Genomic DNA, 20,921 nt, shown 5'->3' with positions numbered 1-20,921 from the left:
GCAAGGATATCGCAGTTCTATGGCTGGTTTCCACAGCTCCCCGAGGAGCCATGGCTCACAGTTTGGGAACTATTGCCTTAAGCGATTCTTGGTCACAAACCAGGCAATTGATTACTAAAGTCTGCTCTAGATGCAACAGGCACAGTACTTATGCTGCCCAACTATCTGCATCACTTCATAACAATCATGAACACTGAACTTAATACTGGGGCTTAAGCCAGTAGTTCACAACCCAAACAGTCATTCTTTCAGTAGTCACCCTCACGTCTATAAGCTAAAGTTGCCACCATCACAACTTCTATAAGGATCAGATCTTTACAATTCATGCAAGTACTTTACCTGCTGTCAAGCCAGATGCACCTGTGAACTTGTTGTGAAAGCTTCTGTTTATTTCTCCTTCTCCCCCCCCCCCAACATCGATAGCAGCTGTGGGGGAAAGGCCAGGACTGAGAACGTCTCTTTACACTCAGTCACACCAAAAATCTCTCCTGACCCCAAAGCTTCAGGAGGAGGGAATCTACGGTTATAGTTGGTAGGGATTTTCACATGCAGAGGGGAGACCTGAAATATATACTGTCCGTAGTTCTTATCTTTCTCCACCAACATCCAGATTTCTTCAGTTTAGGGGGCAAAAATGAAGCTTTAAACCCACATTAGCATCAAAAGATCAGAAATCTAAAGACTGAAGGCCAAGTTAAAAATGGTTTCACATTTTAAAAATTACTTTCAAATATGCTGCAAACTGTTCTACTTGCATCTGACCCTGGACATGAATAAACTGACAGCCCAATCCTATGCATGTCTACTCAGAAGTTAGTCCCATTATTATCAATGGAGCTTACTTGCAGGTAATAGTGGACAGGACTGCAGCCTGGTATATCTGCAGGGGCCAGTATGTGAGTGTGTGTCCAAACATTATTTCATTTAAAACAATACCTAAAGAAAGCCAGACAAGCTCTCTGAACCTTAAAAGGATGTATTTATTTCCCCCTTGGACAGGCAAAGATTTTCTCTCAAATAGATTTTAGCACACCAACACATTTTTTAATATCATTGTTAACTACTACTACTACTACTACTACTATATTAAAACTCATACTGTTTCCATTGTTATAGGAAAAATGGCTCTTTACAATGAAACAAACCCGAGCATGTTCTTTTGGGGATGGGGAGGCTGAGACTGAGGCTACAACCACAACATGCCTAAATAATTCCACATCCTGCAATTAATAAAGATGGTATCTTGTCCTTCACACATTCAAGAGTAGAACATCCACAGCTTGATCCCAGAGAAGAGTGCTACTGCCAAACATATCTCAGAGATGGAAATCTTTTTAAATGAAAAAATACTTTTTTATCCTTGTAAAATGCATTATTTAAAAAGTTATTCCAAAGCTGTCCTTTCTGTCAGCAACACACAGCCATCTGGACCAGGACCAAGCTCTACTTATGTCTAGCTGATGAAAAGCTGCCCCATTATCAGAAACATATTGTCACATCCCAGCAAAACAAGATCTCAAATAGGGTCAGTCAAATACACCACCACAAAAAGAGTCTTCCTGATCTCCTAAAGTTTCCTACGCTGAAGAAAATAGTTTTCCTTTTTAGACATTATCCACAGAAATTAAGGAGAGAGATAGAGAAAGGTTGCATGTGATGGCACAAGAGAAAGTGTATAAAAATGTTAGCCACCAAAACCAAATGGCGATTTTTAAAGTCTGAGCTTAACTAATTTTATATCCTACCAAAAAACTTTTAAAAGCTTGTAAAGACTATAAAGTGTTATTTTAAAAAAAGATGGTGTAAAAGCTGTGGTTACACAGAACATTTCACAACTGCCTGATGAAAAACACAGCACATTTTGACCCTTTTCAGCCAAAACACATTGGGTGAAAAGTTGTATGTTAACATGTAACTTTGCCCTGCTTCTCAGAAAATGTCTCAACAACATTTTAATGCATCTAGGAGTTCAGTACCCTGCAAAGACACAGTCAACCCTTCGTTTCACAGACTAATGGGAAAAGGGGTGTCCATTACTGCCAAATGTCTGTTAAATCCAACTACGCCCTCCCCATTGGTGCTGCCACTCTGATCCTCACCAGAGTGCTCTAGGAAAACCCTGCAAGAATACTGTTGGAGAGAGGCAGAGATAGGAGCAGTAGCACAGACAGAGATACTTTCTTGCTGTGCGGGTCCCTTTTTGTTCCTGCTTCCAAACACAAAATTTTGAAGATATTTGGGGGGTGGGGGTTCTACACAGAGGATTCACTGACAAAGAAGCTCAAACAGAAGGTCATTTTCCAGCAGTGACTTAAGGCTGGTAATCAACTCCCAGAGAAGGTTTAGCAACAACCTTCTAGATCTGTGGTTTTCAACCTTTTTTTTTTTTTTTTTTAACACTGGGACCCACTTTTTAGAATGACAATCTGTTGAGACCCACTAGAAGTGATGTCATTAACCTGGAAGTGATGTCATGGTCAGAAGTGACATCATCAAACAGAAAAAATTTCAAACATTACCATACGACAAAATAAAAGAACCCTCCTAATCCTTCCAAGCAGTCGCTGATCTGTTTTTTAAAAAAATGTCCCCAAACATAACTATCATTATTTACTTTACTTATACCCCGCCTTTCTTCCCGAAGGGACCCAAGGCGGCTTACAACAATGATTAAAGACACAATTAAAAACATGATTTAAAAACAAGATAAAAACATATTTCCATATTTATATTTCCAACTTCCCAAAGGCTGCAATCCTATTCACACTTACCTGGATGCAAACTCCATTAACTATTATTGTTCAGAGCATATATGCAAGACTCAATCTACACATCAACAGAATGAGGAGGTAAACTGAAGTGGTAGAACTCTGGATTATTGCATTTCACAATGCAGGTACGGGGTCATGTTTTAAAATGCTTCCTCATGCAAAAACGCACTCTCAACTGTATGTAGAACTACTGTGATCTCTCTCATAATATGAGGTATACATTCTAGAAGGTTAAATGTTGCATGAAAAAGAGCTGTGAATACACTATTAATAGGCAGGAAACAGGAGTTGACTGGTCCAGAATGCACTATCCACATTGGCTAGAAGTGCTGTCAATCACACTGGAACTAATGAACAATGAATCAGTGTTAAAGGAAGCGTTTGGAGGAAAGCTGTAGCACAAACAGGCCTTTCCCTTATTTTCTGGCTTACTACCCATATGATATTTTTGCAAGACAGAGGATGACTTCCCACCTACAGTCCAAAGTGCAACAATCCAGAACCAACAATCTGAGTTTGCTACTTTAGAGTCCAATCCTGGGCTTGACGCACTGGCTTACTGCTGGCGCGCACTGTCACAAACGTGCTGTAAGGCACATTTGCAAGGCCTAATGCTGGGCGAGCGCCCGTGCTAGCCCAAGCCTGGCCAGTGCTGGAGAGGAAAGTGGGAGCAGGGGGAGGCGTAATGGAGAGGGGGGAGGTGGGGGGAGGGCAGGGAGAGGGCAGGGAGGAGGCGTGACAGGGAGGCAGGAGGCAGGGAGAGGGCAGGCGGGTGGGAGGCATGCCAGGGGGAGGGAGCAGGGAGGGAGGGTGGTGGGACTGGAGGAGCTTTGCTCCACTGGATCTTGCGTGTTCGTGTGGGGCTCAGTGCCCGACATGAACGCTCTTACATTACCCATTACAGGGCTACTTCCCTTACCCGGGAGAAGGGGTAAGTCCCATTCTCCTGAAGTTCCGCACGCGGCTGCTGTTGGCGCGTAGGATGCAATGGTAGCCATTTTCTGTGCCGCCACAGCCACACAAGCTCAGGATTGGGCTGCTATTCTGCTGTGTAGTTTAGTTCTAACCACCCACCTTTTCAGGGAAGCATTTGGAAAGCGATGTTGGTTGGTGACAAATTTCATTTTAGAGCTATTTATGCTGGTGGTTATTGGATTGGATTTATTTTTAATTGAAGGTGCACTTGTATTTTCCTCTGCTTTTTGCCATTTGCTATTCTCATCTTTTATTGATTTGTTAAGTGTTTTGAGCATAAAAGAACATAGTAAAAAGTATTTAAAATAAATCCCGAGGATTATCTCATATTAGCCAACTGTAACAACATTGTAGTGTTACAATGAGAACAAGATTGTACAATAGCAAGTAGCAAAAAGGCCACCAGTGAACATCACGACTGATCAGGGAAATTAACTCAGTTCTTCCGCAGACACAACTCACCGCAGACCCCCAACTGTAAGTCGATCCCACAGATAAGTCGAGGTCAGGCTTTGAGCCAAAAAAAATATCATGGAATTTTCTATGACCCTCAGATAAGTCGGGGTTAAACTTAGGGGGGTGTATGACTATAGTTTTGACTGAAAAATAACCTACCACTAATTGTTACCTGAGAACTGCAGTCTCTAATTTATTAAACACATAGTAAAAGATCATAAGATACATTTTTATTCTTTTTACATTCTGGTCTTCACCACCTTTTTGTAAACACTATCAGAGTAAGTGCACTGTAAACAACATACCAGGAAAACAGTGGTTCCCAACCTGGTATTCATGTACTCCCAGGGACACTCAACAGGACCTTTAGGGGTACTTGAAAAAGAATGGAATAACGGCAGAAAAAGGCAGGTCCTGCTCCAGAATGCTTTGCAGGGCCAGCAAGGCAGGAAGGGAGGTAGCTAGTTGGCTGTGAATGCCCCACCAATAGCTAGTTTTTGGTCATCAATTCATCTATGAACCAGTGAGAGTGTAAAGAGCATCTCTCTATCCACTTTATCCTTCCCATGCATAATTTTGTATGTCTCAATTATGTTCCCCCTCAGGCGTCTCTTTTCTAGGCTGAAGAGGCCCAAACGCCGTGGCCTTTCCTCATAAGGAAGGTGCCCCAGCCCAGCAATCATCTTAGTTGCTCTCTTTTGCACCTTTTCCATTTCCACTATATCCTTTTTGAGATGCGGCGACCAGAACTGGACACAATACTCCAGGTATGGTCTTACCATAGATGTGTACACTGCATTATAATAGTAGCCTTTTTGTTCTCAATACCCTTCCTAATGATCCCAAGCATAGAATTGGCCTTCTTCACTGCCGCCGCACATTGGGTTGACACTTTCATCGACTTGTCCACCACCACCCCAAGATCTCTCTCCTGATGTGTCACAGACAGCTCAGAACCCATCAGCCTATATGTGAAGTTTTGATTTTTTTGCCCCAATGTGCATGACTTTACGCTTACTTACATTGAAACACATGTGCCATTTTGCTCCCCATTCTGCCAGTTTGGAGAGATCCTTCTGGAGCTCCTCACAATCACTTCTGGTCTTCACCACTCAGAAAAGTTTGGTGTTGTCTGCAAACTTAGCCACCTCATTGCTCACCCCTGTCTCCAGGTCATTTATGAAGAGGTTGAAGAGCATCAGTCCCAGGACAGATCCTTGGGGCACACCGTTTTCACCTCTCTCCATTGTGAGAATTGCCCATTGACACCCACTCTCTATTTCCTGGTCTTTAACCAGGTCTCAGTCCAGGAGAGGACCTGCCCTCTAATTCACTGACTGTGGAGTTTTTTCAGTAGCCTTTGGTGAGGGACAGTGTCGAATGCCTTCTGAAAGTCCAGATATACAATGTCCATGGGTTCTCCCACAACCACATGCCTGTTGACCTTTTCAAAGAATTCTATATGGAAGAATTCAAATGTAAGGAGGATCCCATCCTGGTGTTGAAAAAAAGAGACCTCTGCCAAATGCATGCATGCATTTGCAAAAAGGAACCAGGTTGCAGGAGAATAAAAGGTTAACTTTGGCTGGAATTTCCAGGAAAGTTACTATAGAAACAAATGACCTTTAGCAAGAACCAAAACCAAAACCAAATGACCTTTAGCTTTAGCAAGAACCTAAACTTTTCAGAGTTGAAAAACTGCCCTCTGATGGACCCGGAGATAAGGCGAAGTGATAATTGGAGCTTGATTACTTGGCAAAAATTTTATGTACTATCAATTAAATTTATGTAAATCAATTAAATCAGATCACACAGAATGAGTGTTCCTTTACATTTACTCATAAAAGTGAGCTATCGTGGAAAAAGCTAAAGACAATGTACACGTGAATGTACAGGTGTAGAGGTACAAGTAGCCAGACCTCCAAACTCATCTACCAGCTTGGGGGGTTGCCCTGACCTACTCTCACATGCTTTGTGATGCAAGGGACACCCTGGTGCCCACAGTCTAGTTCTCACTGAGGTGATAATCCTGTGTCTGGCTCACAACACTGCAGGTGTGAACTTGCAAGACTGAATGCTCCTTCACACAGCAGCAAATCACTACATGTAGAAAACAAACATTTCAAAAACGCAGTGGAGTTTAGAGTTGTCCAGTGTCCAGAACCTTAGAGCCGGGGCTTACATGGGGTGTGTGGCATATGGAAGAAGATGTGCCCGAGCCAGAGGGAGTTTATAACACCAGATTTTATAGAGACCAGCACTGGCCTGAGAGTTTTATTACTGTGCAATATTGTATTTTTTTAAAAGCTGTAAGTCAACTTGGGAGCCTCTTCAGAGGTAGTAAGATGGTATATAAATTTTTGGATAAATAAAGAAATGCAATGCCATTTCCAATCCGCCCATCCCTCAAATTATCTATTGTGATTAGGGTGTGGAATTTGGTTGGGTAGGGAAAGAGTATTTGGTGCAGTTGATCAGTAGTATAGCCTGGCTGTACCTGATGTACAGCCCAACAGACAGGAGGGGAAAAGGTTAAAAAGAGAGACAGAGATACTTACACCCATTCTGATTCCGGGTATCTTCTGAAGGCTTGCAGAACAGCAAGGGCTATGTTTAAATTATTTCCTTCCTGAAGTTCTAACATTCTCTCAGGGTTAAGACAAGTGAGAAGAACCATACAGCAATAGGCAATGATTTTCTCATCATGAGTATTTAAGCAATTCCTTTAAAAAGAGAGAGACAGAAAGAGAATTATTAGGTACAGCATACCTGCCTGCATATATTTTAGAACTTTCTGCATGTATGCCACAATAATGATCCTGCAATCTACAGTCAAATCTAAAACAAGATTTTTTTAGGACATGACTCCTGCTCTCTGAAAACCTAATTGCTTTTTCCAAAGTATTTTAACTTGCAAGACTTGCAAGTAATGCCATACCATGAAATTGCATATAACAACATTTTGGGTTACAAAAAATACTTGTAGATGCTTACAAGAAAACAGAAGGGAAAGCCAGCTTCCAAATCCTTTCCTGCGAATCTCTGTTTCCTGTTGCCATGTTTCCAAGATACTGGAGACTACAGCGAAGCGCTAAAGGGCAAATAAATAATATAAAATTAATCAAAGATATACAGATCTACACTAGTATAATCCACTGATACATCACACTTTAAACTACCAATCAATTATAATCAACTCTACAATTCTACTTGTTTGTAATCACAATTTGTAACCAAATCTTACACGTTGCAAATTATGTTCTTTCATACATTAACATTGTTCAATAATGAAAAATGTTTAAATTTTGCAGCTACCTAGTCATTTTGGTGAGAAAGAATCAAATAGTGCTTCTCATGGGGCTCAGTATAAACAATAAAAATTCCTAGAGAAATTAATCTCATCTGGAAGACTCATGTCAAGAAATGTTCATCAGTATTTTGCAGTAATCACAAATCACCAATAATATTACATGTCCCCAAACACTTCTTAAAAAACAATGCGAATCTATAGGTTTGAAAAATTTCAGGCACATTTCATTTCTCCAGCAAATGTTGACATTATGACTAATCTTAGAAATTCCTACTATCACCAAACCATAAGCTGAATATAAGCTCTTCTTACACCAACTTGTTCTACAGCTTTTTCTCTGGGGACATACTTTATGTCCCAATATTAAAGTATCTTTAAAGCCACAAACAACAAACATTTCAAGAGAAATTAATCTCATCTGGAAGACTAATGGCAAGAAACGAAGTTTAATGATACAGTAATGTTTGCAACTAGAAGTTTGTTGCTCTTTATTAAGAAAACACAGAAACTTGGCTAACCAGTCAAATGAGTCAACAGCACAATAAAACATCGCAAGGGCACGTTTATTACTATTCCTTACTCACAAAAGCAAAAAGGAAAATAAAACATGGTTCCCCCAGAATTCCTAACTTGCAAAGAAGTCTTGCAAATTCAGTGCAGGGGTAGTTCACAGTTTACATGAAAAATGAGAAGTACTGTACTGTATCTGTCTTGCCTTCTTTAGACCTATTTCATCAATTTTTAAAAAGTTACTTCTATAGTTGTATTTATAGTACATCTCAATGAATTCCTTGCCAGTTTCATCTTTCCAAAACAGCAGCAAGCAAGTGGGATATTTCTGTGCAAGGAAACCATACAGAATCATGTAGCACTTTAAAGTCTAACTACAGACCAATTCACTAGATGCATGGGAAAAAAATCTTCACTAGTAGGGCATACATACAGACAGACACTGAGGAAAAAAATGATTTGAAAACACCAGAGTGGATTGCAGAAAATTGAGTCCATTCAAAGACTTACTTGTGTAACCAATTTTTAAAATGTAGCACAGCCCCCTCTAGTGGCAAGTCCATCCAAACCATATCAGTTTAATTATTCTGAAGACAAATGCAACAGTGGCATTCCATTTAAACCTGAAAATATTTATGAAACATGCAGGGATGGGCATTCACTAGTAAAAGCAAATGAGGGCAGAACCCTCCTGCAACCTGCATCTTTACAGGCCAGTAATCAAAATTCTTCTTTTCCCCTCCAGTACTAGAAGTGAACCCAGAGGGGAAAGACTTTGTTTATTTAAATCAGAGCCTAGCTATACCCGCAAGCATTTTATACATGCATTTTATACATGATAGGGATAGGGACCCAGAATAATGAACAAACAACCTTCTCTTTATCTACAAAACCTGTCTGGTGTCGCCAGATAAAACAAAGGCATGTGGCCAACACCCCATGGATCTCTGCCAAGTTTAACACACACCTGGTCATTGGGTAAAATCACAGAGTTGGAAGGGATCCACAAGATCATCTAGTCCAACCCTCTGCCTGTAGCAGGAAATATTCCTAGGGCATCTCCAGCAGGTGCCTGTCGAGCCTATACTTGAAGATCTCCAGTGAGGGAGAATCTGCCATGTCCCTTGGTAATCCGTTCCACGGCCAAACTAGCTTGATTGTCCAGAATTTCTTCCTGATGTCCAGCCCGAATCTCCTCTCTGGCAGTTTGTACCCTTTGGGTCTAGTTCTACTCTCAGAGGCAGTTGAGAACAAATTTGTTCTGCTCACATGCTATTTCCCCTTTCAATGTAGGGAGCAGAAAAGGCAAAGAGTATTTTTAAAGGCTGCTGTAGGATGTCCCTGGCAGCCTCTTCTTCCCAACTCTCCTGGGTACTGCATGTTCCAAGATGGTGACACCCCATCTTCTCAGCACCCCAGGGAAGTGCCATCTTGGATCATGACAACAAACAAATGCCTCTACCTCCAAATAAAGCCACTCCTTTGATAGTGCTCTTTCCAGGGTTCTCCAAAGGGATCCTAAATGTAGAGTGGACCACCTCAGCCAGAAATATTTAGTATTACTATTTAGTAAACAAATTATATTCCCTCCCTGATAGAGACCACGTACAATGCATTCACTGCTCACATAGCAAGGAGATTCAGCAGGCACGGGCTCCTTAACTTACAATTTCCATGTTTTCTGATGTATGAAATGAATTTGTACTTTTGAATGAATTTTAACTCTTCTCCTAAACCGAAGGGTTTTTTTCTTTTTATCCCAGTATCATTTTCCCAAAAAGAAAGACCAGTGCAGACCAACAGCATTTTTACCATGCTTAGGAATGAGATTATCTGCTCACTCCCACCTAACCCTCTTTCTCTACAGCAAATTATTCACTACTATTTTAACTAGAGCTATGTGTTACCTCAGCAGCAATGACAAATGCAGTTCACAAACTAACATTCTTGCTTATTAACCAGGATTTTGAAACACTGTTCAGGACTGGCAGGAAGAAACCAGGAAAGGAAACCAGGTTCACTTTCATACCTGCCTATGAGCTTTGGCTGGCTGCAGTGACAGAATAATGGACTTGCTAGATATTGGTTTTGTCCAGCAATTCATTTGTATGTTCTTCAGTTAGGGCAACATGAAGCTGGCAAAGCAAGCAATTTGTTTCCATGCCACCTTAAAAACTGCCTTGGAAGTCCAGTCTAGTTGTACATGGTCTCTCTGCCAAGTGTCTTTCAAGCAGCAGAACATTTTTTTCACATAATTTCAAGGCCCCATCGAACATCTGGAGCCTGCTGAAGTATGGGACACTCCACCAGCTTTATTGCCAGGTGACGTACAACGAATGATCATTTTAGAAGCTTTGTTCTCAAAAGGAAAGTAAATTTTCTGTTTCATTTCTGACAGAGATTACCTCCAGAACAGTTATGATCAATGACCCTGATCAATGACTCTGCACCTGAAGGAAGACTCACAAATCAGGTCACAGTGGATAAGCAGGTTTCATGATTTTGAGCACAATGCGCTCTAGGCCATACCACACCAATTTAAGATAGGAAACGTGGCCAACTCAGGATGAAAAAGAAATGTTGATTGGCGACATGTAGCAACATGTTCCACATGCTTTTCTCATATCAAAATCTGGTTGAATTCAGTCACAAATCATTTCAGGTTTAAGATTTTATCTACATTATACAACATAGGGCGCAATCCTAACCAACTTTCCAGCACTGGCATAGCTGTGCCAGTGGGGCAAGTGCTGCATCCTGCAGTTGGGGGGCAGTTATGGAGACCTCCTCAAGGTATGGCAATGTTTGTTCCCTTACCTCGAAGTTGCACTGCCCTTATGTCAGTGCAGGAAAATGGGTTAGGATTTGGGTTAGAAGGCTTAGGTCTACTGAATCTCAAAGTAAGGTCATATTTGTCTATCTGTCTTACAACTTGTATGCCACCTTTCTGTCAAAAGGCACTCCCCAAGATAGCCAACAAATACAAGCGTCATATCTGGTGGGGGGAGATAGGTTCCTGCTGCTACTGCGGATACAAGAACTGTGGGAGGGATACCTATACATTCAAAACAAATTAAATTCAAATAAAAAATACTAATAAATAAAATACTTTCAAATAAAAAAAGCTAGCAGTAAAATAAAAAAACAGCAGAGAAAAATCAAACCACAGCCTTAGTTTGATCCACTGGAGGATTTCAGGTGCCGAAATCAGCTGACTTCATCATCATTTGCGCATTTCATACTTGGTAGTTTAAAAATAACTAGTGTATAAGCAGAAAGAAAATAAAAAACAGATCCCTGAAGGAAGTGTTTACTATCAAACCACGCATAGGTTTCAGATCAATACCAATTTCTTAAGATTGCTTTTCCTTTACAAGTTGTTTCATTTAAGCACATAATCAGACAACAGAAACCCTTATAAGAATAACTGCATAAGACCAGCAGAAATGACCGTGGTCTGAAGCTTAATCTGAACTTCAACCACACTTGGCAACCAAGAAAAAAAAGGGAACAAGACTGGCCACCCACTATGAGCTATTCATGGTGTCCAGTCACTGTATTCCATGACTATATGGTATTCGAATTCATGTAGCTTAAGTTAAAAAATGAATGCATAAAATAGTTTGAGTGGAACGATTGCTTTTATTAACCCCAAGGACTACTGAGATGGTAATTATTAAAGTATTCTGCAAGAAAGCAACATTCACATCTGGAGCAAATGGAGGACGAAAGCTTGCTTACCTATAACGGTAGTCCAAGTGGTCTTCTGGGTAGACACACGCAATGGAGCTCTGCATATGTGCAGAGCCTACTTCAAAAGGTTTCAGACATCTGGCGAGTGTGGGGAAACCTCCTGTAGGATTGTACACCTCAAACACAGGTAGAATTCCCCATCCCTCACGTTTCTTTGAGGACCACTCTCCTTTTTCAAATTGTCCTAGTTAAGAGGAACTCCAGCCATTGAAGCCAGACCTGCAGGGAGGATGGTCAGGTGGTTGTGTTTGCACAAAGGACTGCTCAAAGAACTACAGGTGCAGGTAAGCAAACTGTCTATCTCCTCTGTCGTTTCTGTGCATCACACACAGTGCACAACAGCTAGCTTTCTTCTTTACCTGGAGAAGGGTACAAGTCAGTTATAGGAAAATGCTCTGCAGAACAGTTCACACCTCTTGCCCTTGTGTCCTGTACACAGTGCTTTATGTAGGGCAATGGTATAGATCAGTGTTCTTCAACCTGTGGATCTGGACCCCAGTGAGGCTGCAAAACCTCATTTGGAGAATTGTGGCAACCTTTCAAAGACTGTGCAAGAGAGGTCTTGGATTCAATTCAGCAATAGTACTGACTTATCAACACTGAGTTCTTCATATAATCCTGCACAGCCACTTCTCACTGTCTTGCCCTGAAGTTCCTAAGGCTGGCACTGCTCCAGTTGCTACCTCAGAAGGTTGTTAGAGAGATCAAGGCCAGCAGTCGGTCCCCAGTCTAATACTTCATTCATTCATTGGGGTTATAGTATTAAAAAGGTTGAAGATCACTGGTGTATATCACACTGCTCTGCAGAGCTCTGTGACGGAAAAAATGGTGGCACTGGGCCCAATCATATTCAATTTTCTAGTGCCAGTATAACCATGCCAGTGGGGTTTGCCCTGCAGCCTTTGGTGGAGAGGTAGTCATGGAGGCCTCCTCAAGGTAAGGGAATATTTGTTCCCTTACTTTGGGGTTGTATTGCACTTGCACCAGTGCTGGAAAGTTGGACAGGATTGGGCCCACTGTCTACTGCTAGATGAAAGACAGTGATGGTGGTAAAATGAACTCTTGAAGAAGCCTTGGTCAAGCCTGCAAATTTGAGAGGAATGCCATATTGCAGAATGTCCTGAATAGAGACATCCTTAGGTTGCAAGATGTGGGCACAGAAGAATTTACTTTGCTGAAGACATCTTCCAAGTCAAGGGTTTTCTTGAGTGAGCCAGGATGTCCTTTAGCTCAACTTCAAAGCCAGCAGAGGTTTCAGAAGCCATTAGCTTCTATGTTTTGAGATTGTGATGAAACATTCAGCCTTGACTCTAAGAGAGGAGATCTGAGCAGAAAAGGAGGTAAAGATACTCTGCCATCCCAAGACACAAAACAGTCCTCCTTTGGCCACTATAGTGCTATCAGGATGCATTCAGGGTTGGGTGATGCTGTGGTGTGTCCTGTTAATGGCCTTGGTGATGAACAGGAAGGCGAGGGGAGAACACACATAGAATACTTTCCCATGGAACTAGAAAAACAGCCCCTATGGAATGGGGATCATGTCCAGCTCAGCTGCAAAGTTTTTGAAACTTGGACATTGTGGTTTGTGGCAATCAGGTTCATAAAGCACAGCAACCCCAATGATCAACTGCAGAGTTGCAACTGCAGAGTGGAAGGCTTTGTGTGTTAAGGCTCCATCCTTACACAACTGCCTTATCTCACACTCTGCTAAGGCCATCTGGCAAGTAACTGGAAAGAAGATTCCAGTACTGGCTGCTCAACTGGCATGAAACTTATGGCTCTTGTCCTACCTCTTGTAGACACTGACTTGGTTTTGGCAGTTCTCCAAAGAGAATTTATGTGCCACCTGTCCTATCTCTTTTGAAGAAGCCACTAGTGTTAGAGGAGTATGCATGATAGCAGGTGGCACTGACAGAGTTACTGTGAGAGCAAGACCCTGCCTTGAGGCAAAGTTCCTGGTTCTTCTTCACCTCTTCCTCATGCAGATGTATATAAGATGGCTCTCTTCCAGGCAGAGAAGAGAGGCGCCACACCCATTACCAGAGGGAAGCTGCCCTATAGCAGCACGCTTTATTAAAAATAACCCAGACTGCCATAAAACGAAGCTACCATACTATCCATTTAAGAAAGATAAACATTTTTTAAAATGTGTAGAACAAACCAGCACTAACAATACTGCATACAATAAGGTTGAAAACTGAGATAAAGTCTGAGTTGTGTTTTTTTAAGAGGGGCAAAGGGGCCAACTGAAACATGCTTTACAATGCTGCATCAGTGACCAAAAAGAAGGATAAATATTAGCATCAGAAAAGTGACAAGTTACCTTGCACCAGTGCAGCTAGCATTAAAAGGTCAGAGGGATATTATTTTTACAGAGAGAAGGCATGGCATCTAAGTACCAGTATGTTGGCATCCTTCAGTCTCGGAAGACCATGGTGTTACGCTCTGAATGGTGGCTCTGGAACAGAGTGTCCTCTCCAGTGCGCAAAGCCGGGGTAAAGTAGGTTTGGAGGATAGGCTGTTACCCATGCAGCAAATCCCCCCTCTCCACGTCGCTGAAATGGTCCAATGGAAAGGCAGAGGCCAATACGGTTGGTTCCAGCGGCATCGCAGGAGTTGCCAGAACGTGACTGCATTCAGCCATGAACTGTCTCAGGGACTCCGGCTCCGGATTTTGCCTCGAGGTTGACTCCTGAAGCCTTTTTCATAACTGGATGTAGCCACAAGGCAGTGGATGTTTGGGATCAGAGTTTTCCTTCTCTCAGATGACCTGCCTTCCCAGGCTAACGAGTCCCATCTACCCGGTGGCTGTTTAGTCGCCTCTTACGACAAGTACAGCCAAACTGAGGGCCTATTCTTATCCCCAGCCCCCAGGGGATAAGTACCAGTAACGTTTTGAAAAAAACACATGCTTATGTTTACATAAAACTTTGATGAGTACAATACATTCGTCATGCTCCTACAATTATTCTCAGAAAATACTATAAATATTATTTTGACAAAGTAATTACAGGTCTTGTTTCAACCATGGTAACAAAATACTGATACTATACTATTGCCTTAGGAGGAGGGAGAGAGAAAGATAAAGCAACCTTAGAAATAGCTTCAAATCTGCCCCCTTTTTTATGGAATTACAAAAAGTCAATATAAATTAGCATCACAAACATCTTAGTTGCAAAACAAACTGTAGTAAGAATCAAGGAAAACATTCCAGTCTCAAAACTAAAAGAAAATCATTATTAAATTGCCCTTTTGCAATAATCCTGGGAATAAAATTTATGTTGTGTCTCCCCCCCCCCCAAATGGGGAGGTTCAATATAGAAATGAATGAATAAATGAAGTATCTTCCTTCAACATGCCAAGTGTTATACCATCTAACATTTATCCCAGTACAATCTCTGTGGGTCATTTCACATCACAAGCACAAATCAGATTAAGAAGATTTAGGGCACAATCGTATCCAACTTTCCAGCACTGATACAGCCACAATGCAGCCCCAAGGTAAGAGAATAAGCATTCTTCTACTTTGAGGAGGCCTCCATGACTGCGCTCACACCTCAGAATGCAACACACACCATGCTGGCATGGCTGCATCAGCATTGGAAAACTGAACAGGATTGGGCCTTTATACCCCACTTTTCTTATACAGGCTCAGTGCATCTTATTGTAAACACTGCAAAGATAAGAGTACTAGGGAACACTAACCAATCAAGGAATGTTGGTTGGACATAACTGCCAGGGATAACTGAGCACATGAATTAGGGCTGCGTCATGGCCACGAACCTCATGTGACAACTAGGACTCAAACTCAAAGGAGGAAGAGCCAACTCTCTGCAACCAACACCAGCTGCCAAAGTGAAGAATGCCCCATGAGGAGACCCAGGAACCTCACCATGACAGCCCCAAGATGGTTCCTCCTGAGTCAGAATCACCTCAGGGGGTCAAACCCCAAAATGAGAGGGACGCAATTGATGTAGGTTATATAAGCACTTATATACTGCTTGTCAACAAGAGTAGCTCACAAAGCAGTTTACACAGTGAAATAAATCAATATGGCTGCCCAATATCAAGTCACAGCACTTTGCATGGCATTTCCTTTACTGCTGCTTTATTCATTAAGATGTTCTTTAAAATAAACTTCTCCCTACAAGGCAGCCACAGTGGTAAAAGCATTTGCCAGGCATACAAGACACACTACTTCAATGTTTTTCTTACCAGTTCCAAACCGTAGGACACTCTTGACTTGACTTTCCTACCCACATTACCAATCCCACAATGAAAACCTAAAATAGATGTTACTGGATGAAATTAGAGAAAAACACACGTGTGCACCAAGATTATTCAGTTCTCTTTTCCTCTCAAAATGTGCATTCTTTTCTTGGTGAGAACAGTTTCCAAATTAGGTTATTTAACAGGACTGGACACAGACATGCGAAAACCATGGCTCTGCCAACATCAGTTCCCCAATTAAAAGGGTTCCAAGACTGTTACTATCGAAATGAACTGCAGCTTTTAAAAACCCTCATGAAGACAGTGCAACATGTTTAAAGTTAGAGCTTTGTTCATAATTATCAGAAGTTTCAAATTTAAATTGAGTTTGGAAATAGAAAAGTAACCAGCAACTAATTTAGGTGAATGATGTCACAGTTAGAACAGCAAACCATCCCTTCCATGGAGCTCAACATATCAACAAAGAAAAAATATTGAGCATCATCCTTTTACCACTGCTGAGAAAAACCCAGCCAAGATCCAATTCAGTCTCTGGCTTTCTCCCTGATAAGTCTGCCACCTTAAGGAAGTTCATTGCGACAGTTTGAGTATCCCTGTTCTGCAGAGTACCTCCACCCAGCTTTCATTAACCCATTTTTATAAAGGACAGAAAATAATCCCTATTTATAGGAAATATACAGAGTAGGTACAGAATGTACTACTGAGACGGTTCCACAAAGAATCAAGTTCATTTTAGTATGGAGGCTTCTAAACAGACCCGTTTGGTCCCTTGTGGCAATCAAAATCCCCTTCAAGAGGCAGAGTTTTTTTTAAACCTGAGAGAAGGCATTATGTTTTTGTCAAATATATACTTAACTTCGGCATGTGTGAGAAAGTGAGTAAATACATCAGAGCTACTAACTTTTATTAACTTGTGTCCAGGGCTGCAGGTCAATCTCACAATATCTTACCTGTCAATAATGATTCCAGATCAGTTTCTAACTTTTGAAGCAACAGGACCAGGTGGACAGATGCATCAATCAGACCCAAGTTCCTATTATCAGAAAGAAACAATTTCAACATTAGTATTCTCTTCAAAACAAAAAAGAAGCAAAACCAGCATTTTAAACAAGACTATAAAACTGTCTACATAAAGACCCTGAAAGTTTATCCATAAGGTAATGAACTGAGAAGGATTTGTTTGTGGTGGTGAAGCCTCATGGCAAGGATTGCTTGACCTCCTCTTGCAGAGAGACAGAGCAGACCATAGAGGGTCTGTAGACACCATTTTTGCTCAACAACTAGAAAGAAGCTGGGAAGAAAACAGGGTCGAAAAAATGAGAGACTGTTATCCAAGACAATAGCAGACTGAAGCAAGTTTAAGTCATGGCCCGAACTTTCGGGGATAGGAGCAGCACTACACAAGTTTCACTGGCGCCAACTGCTATAAAGCAGTCAGTGCTAATTGTAAAAGGCAATGCAACAGCACGCTGAGTAAAGCACTGCCGGTGGGACGGCCGGAGCCTGCACCTGAGCCAGCGGATCTCCAGCCGCCCATCAAGGAAGGTAAAGAAGCAGGGGAGGCGGAGAGGGTGGAACAGGAGCATGACTAAGGTGAGGCTGGGCAGGAAAGGGGGAAGAACGGGGTGGAGAGGCTGCAGACCCAGCAGCAACGGTGTGTGCTAGATTCTAACCCCCTTTCTCTCCTTGGACTTGAACTAGCAAAATTGCTAGGGCAGGTCCAAAGACAGTCATGTGGAGTGTCCCCTTTCACTTCTGAAGCCTCCTAACCTGCTCCCCCTCCCTGCTGAATACTGCATGCCCATTTTTGGCAAGGCTGCACCAGTGAAGGGGTAAGGATAGGATTGGACCATCTAATATTTGTACCCAACTTTTGTTTTCAAAAGGAAGTTCAACAGGTACAACAATATAAAAATATCAATCCAGAGGGAAATATAAATTGACAAAAAGTACCACAATAGTCTATCAATAATACTCCAATTTTAAGCACAGTAAACAATTTAGTTTATAAACTTACAACAAAAATGCATGTGCACTGAGTAAACAAAGAAATTAAACAATTCTAATTATATTCATTCAAAGAGTCAAATAATTACATTCCTAAAATCTCCAGCCTGGCAGACAAGAAGTTTGAAATAGCCTAAAACTACTAAAACATTTTAAAAAAAATATATCTATCACCTAAAGCAGGGCTTTTCAGCCTGTGGGCCCTGGCCTCTGCCCCCTTAAGGGGCAGGGGCAGCCAGGAGGTAGGGAGGAGGAGGCGGCGGCGGCAGTAGCATCCCCAGGGCTGCAGATCCCTGTCTGCAGGGTTTCCCAATGCTTTAGAAGTGAAAGTGGAGCGATTGCGCCCCACTTCTGCTAAATCGGAAGTGGAGCGCAATCACTCCACTTTCACTTTTCCAGCTTCGGGGAGCCTTGCAGACAGTCGCGCAGGACTCCCCAAACCCCCAGGAGGCTGCAGGAGGCTCTGGTAAGTACACCCAAGCCCCTGCAACCCTCTAAGCGGTGCAACCCTGGGGATCGCGTCGCTGTTTTCCCCCTGCCCTACTGCCTCCCCACCCCCACAAGGACTTACAGTAGTTTTCAAACTCCCGGAGAGTTTGAAAACCACTGGCCTAAAGACTCTGGAGCCAACAAGCACTGGAGCAAAAAGTCAGGCAGGCCAAACCCCTCTCATGCTGTGAGATGCCCTAGATCTTTGGGGAAGGGTGGGTTATACATCTTTATAATAAATAAATAAGTGGCATAAAGTATATTTTAACAGCCAGCCCCAAAATGTATCCATTTAAATTTTAAAATAACTTTTACCCCATTTTTCCAGTTTAAAAGCCTCCCAAGGCTGCACACAAAGTGAGTTAAAACAAAGAAACACACATTAAAAAGAAATCAATAAAAACAAAAGAAAACATCCACTAAATTTTAGTAGGACTACAGACCAAGTAGGCAATTTCTTTGTTATCAACTACTCTGAATGCAAGTACTGCCATGAGAAAGTGATTCACCAGAAACAAGAAAAAGATGCAACAATTATATCCTATGCTAAGATACATTCATTATCTCAAGCTTTAAAATAGCCCCTCACCCGCACACCTGTGAGAGTAATGACTGCATTCAGGTGAGTTAACACATACATTTTTGGACATTTTGTTCTGTTTTCAATCTGTGCACCACAAACAACTTAAATAACTAGGTGAACACTTATATACTGTTTCTTTAAAAAAATTGTGAGCTGCGGCTCCCCAGGGAGCAACAGAAAACAGCCAGGGGAGCCACTGAATCCTCACAAAAAATATGCCACCCTATACAATATATAGGATTGTAGTTCTAATAGAGACCTGCAGCCAGTAGGTCAAGGGAGCCGCCAATAAAAAGTTGGGAACCCCTGGTTTACAGTATAAAAACATAATAGAACAGCCACACCCAATGAAACAAACTAGAATTACAATAAGACAGGCAGCAGATGCTTTTCACCAAGACAAGCAAGTGTCATTTTCTACAAAATAGCCAACGTGGCACCTAAGTCAAAGAAGAATACTCTGGTTTCCACCACTGGCTAGAGGAGCAAGGATCACCTACTCTCTCCCTGCACCATATCCAAAACAAGACCATCCTGTCTCCAGTTATAATTTAGAGAGTAGCTGCAGGGAACCTGGTTCCCCACTCCCTACTTGACAAAAACTCTGCTTCAATTGCCAGTTGCCCTAGGACCACAGAAATGAAAGGAAGGGAAACAAATGCCCCAGGGAACATACCAGATTACAAGAGACCTCATCCTGGTGCCCTCCCTTGCATCTGGCATTCTGACATATTGTTGGCATCCTTCAGTCTCGGTAGACTATGGTGTCATGCTCTGAATGGTGGTTCTGGAACAGAGTGTCCTCTCCAGTGCGTGAAGCCTGGTAAAGTAGGTATGGAGGATAGGCTGTTACCCATGCAGCAAATCCCCCCTCTCCACGTCGCTGAAATGGTCCAATGGAAAGGCAGAGGCCAATACGGTTGGTTCCAGTGGCGTCGCAGGAGTTGCCAGGACGTGACTGTGTTCAGCCACAAACTGCCTCAGGGACTCCGGCTCCGGATTTTGCCTCGAGGTTGACTCCTGAAGCCTTTTCCATAACTGGATGTAGCCACAAGGCAGTGGAGGTTTGGGATCAGAGTTTTCCTTCCCTCAGATGAGCTACCTTCCCAGGCTGACGAATCCCATCTACCCGGTGGCTGTTTAGTCGCCTCTTACGACAAGTACAGCCAAACTGAGAGCCTATTCTTATCCCCAGCCCCCAGAGGATTCTGACATAGCCCACCTCCAAAATCAGGAGGTTGCGCACACACATCATGGCTTGTACCCCGTAATGGATTTTTCCTCCAGAAACTTGTCCAATCCCCTTTTAAAGGCGTCCAGGCCATAAGACTCCCAGATAGCAGTACTAGGCCATCAGGGTGCACATCCCATCTTTTCATGACTGGGCAGTGCAGAGAAGGTCATTCTGTTGCAAAAATGGCCCTGCGCACAAGAAAATCTGGGTGCCAGAGAAGGCTGGCTATAAAGCTAGCGATCTAGAGGTGAACTCATATAGGACAACATGAATAACCCTCCCAAATCTACTTTTCATGCAAGGTTAAGAGGAGGTACATTCTAAAGTTATTTCCAAGAATGAAGTGAAAAGAGCTATTGCACCTAATAAGAACATAAGAACAGCCCCACTGGATCAGGCCATAGGCCCATCTAGTCCAGCTTCCTGTATCTCACAGCGGCCTACCAAATGCCCCAGGGAGCACACCAGATAACAAGAGACCTCATCCTAGTGCCCTCCCTTGCATCTGGCATTCTGACACAGCCCATTTCTAAAATCAGGAGGTTGCACATACACATCCTGCAACACTTGATCCTAGAGCACCAAAGACCTCCACCTTCTGCT

At 42.3% G+C, this 20,921-nt stretch overlaps 1 protein-coding gene across 5 annotated transcripts in view; it reads right to left on the bottom strand.

Moving 5' to 3' along the window:
* ATXN10 (ataxin 10) overlaps positions 1–20,921 on the bottom strand; it is a 69,142-nt gene that overhangs the window by 37,240 nt on the left and 10,981 nt on the right. For all 5 annotated transcript variants that reach the window (XR_010794679.1, XM_066632653.1, XM_066632652.1 and 2 more), the window contains exons 3-5: positions 16,956–17,038; positions 7,197–7,293; positions 6,761–6,925 (exon numbers count right to left, since the gene is read on the bottom strand). Coding sequence is in view for 4 of the 5 variants with exons in the window: in XM_066632653.1 (XP_066488750.1) it covers positions 6,761–6,925; positions 7,197–7,293; positions 16,956–17,038 (345 nt within the window). In the remaining variant the exon portion in view is untranslated. The remainder of the gene's footprint in view (positions 1–6,760; positions 6,926–7,196; positions 7,294–16,955; positions 17,039–20,921) is intronic.

Source organism: Tiliqua scincoides, chromosome 6 (genome assembly GCF_035046505.1).
Source record: "Tiliqua scincoides isolate rTilSci1 chromosome 6, rTilSci1.hap2, whole genome shotgun sequence".
In the NCBI taxonomy this organism is placed as follows: Eukaryota; Metazoa; Chordata; class Lepidosauria; order Squamata; family Scincidae; genus Tiliqua; species Tiliqua scincoides.
Note: the sequence above shows the minus strand (reverse complement) of the source record. Positions and strands in the feature narration are given on the sequence as shown.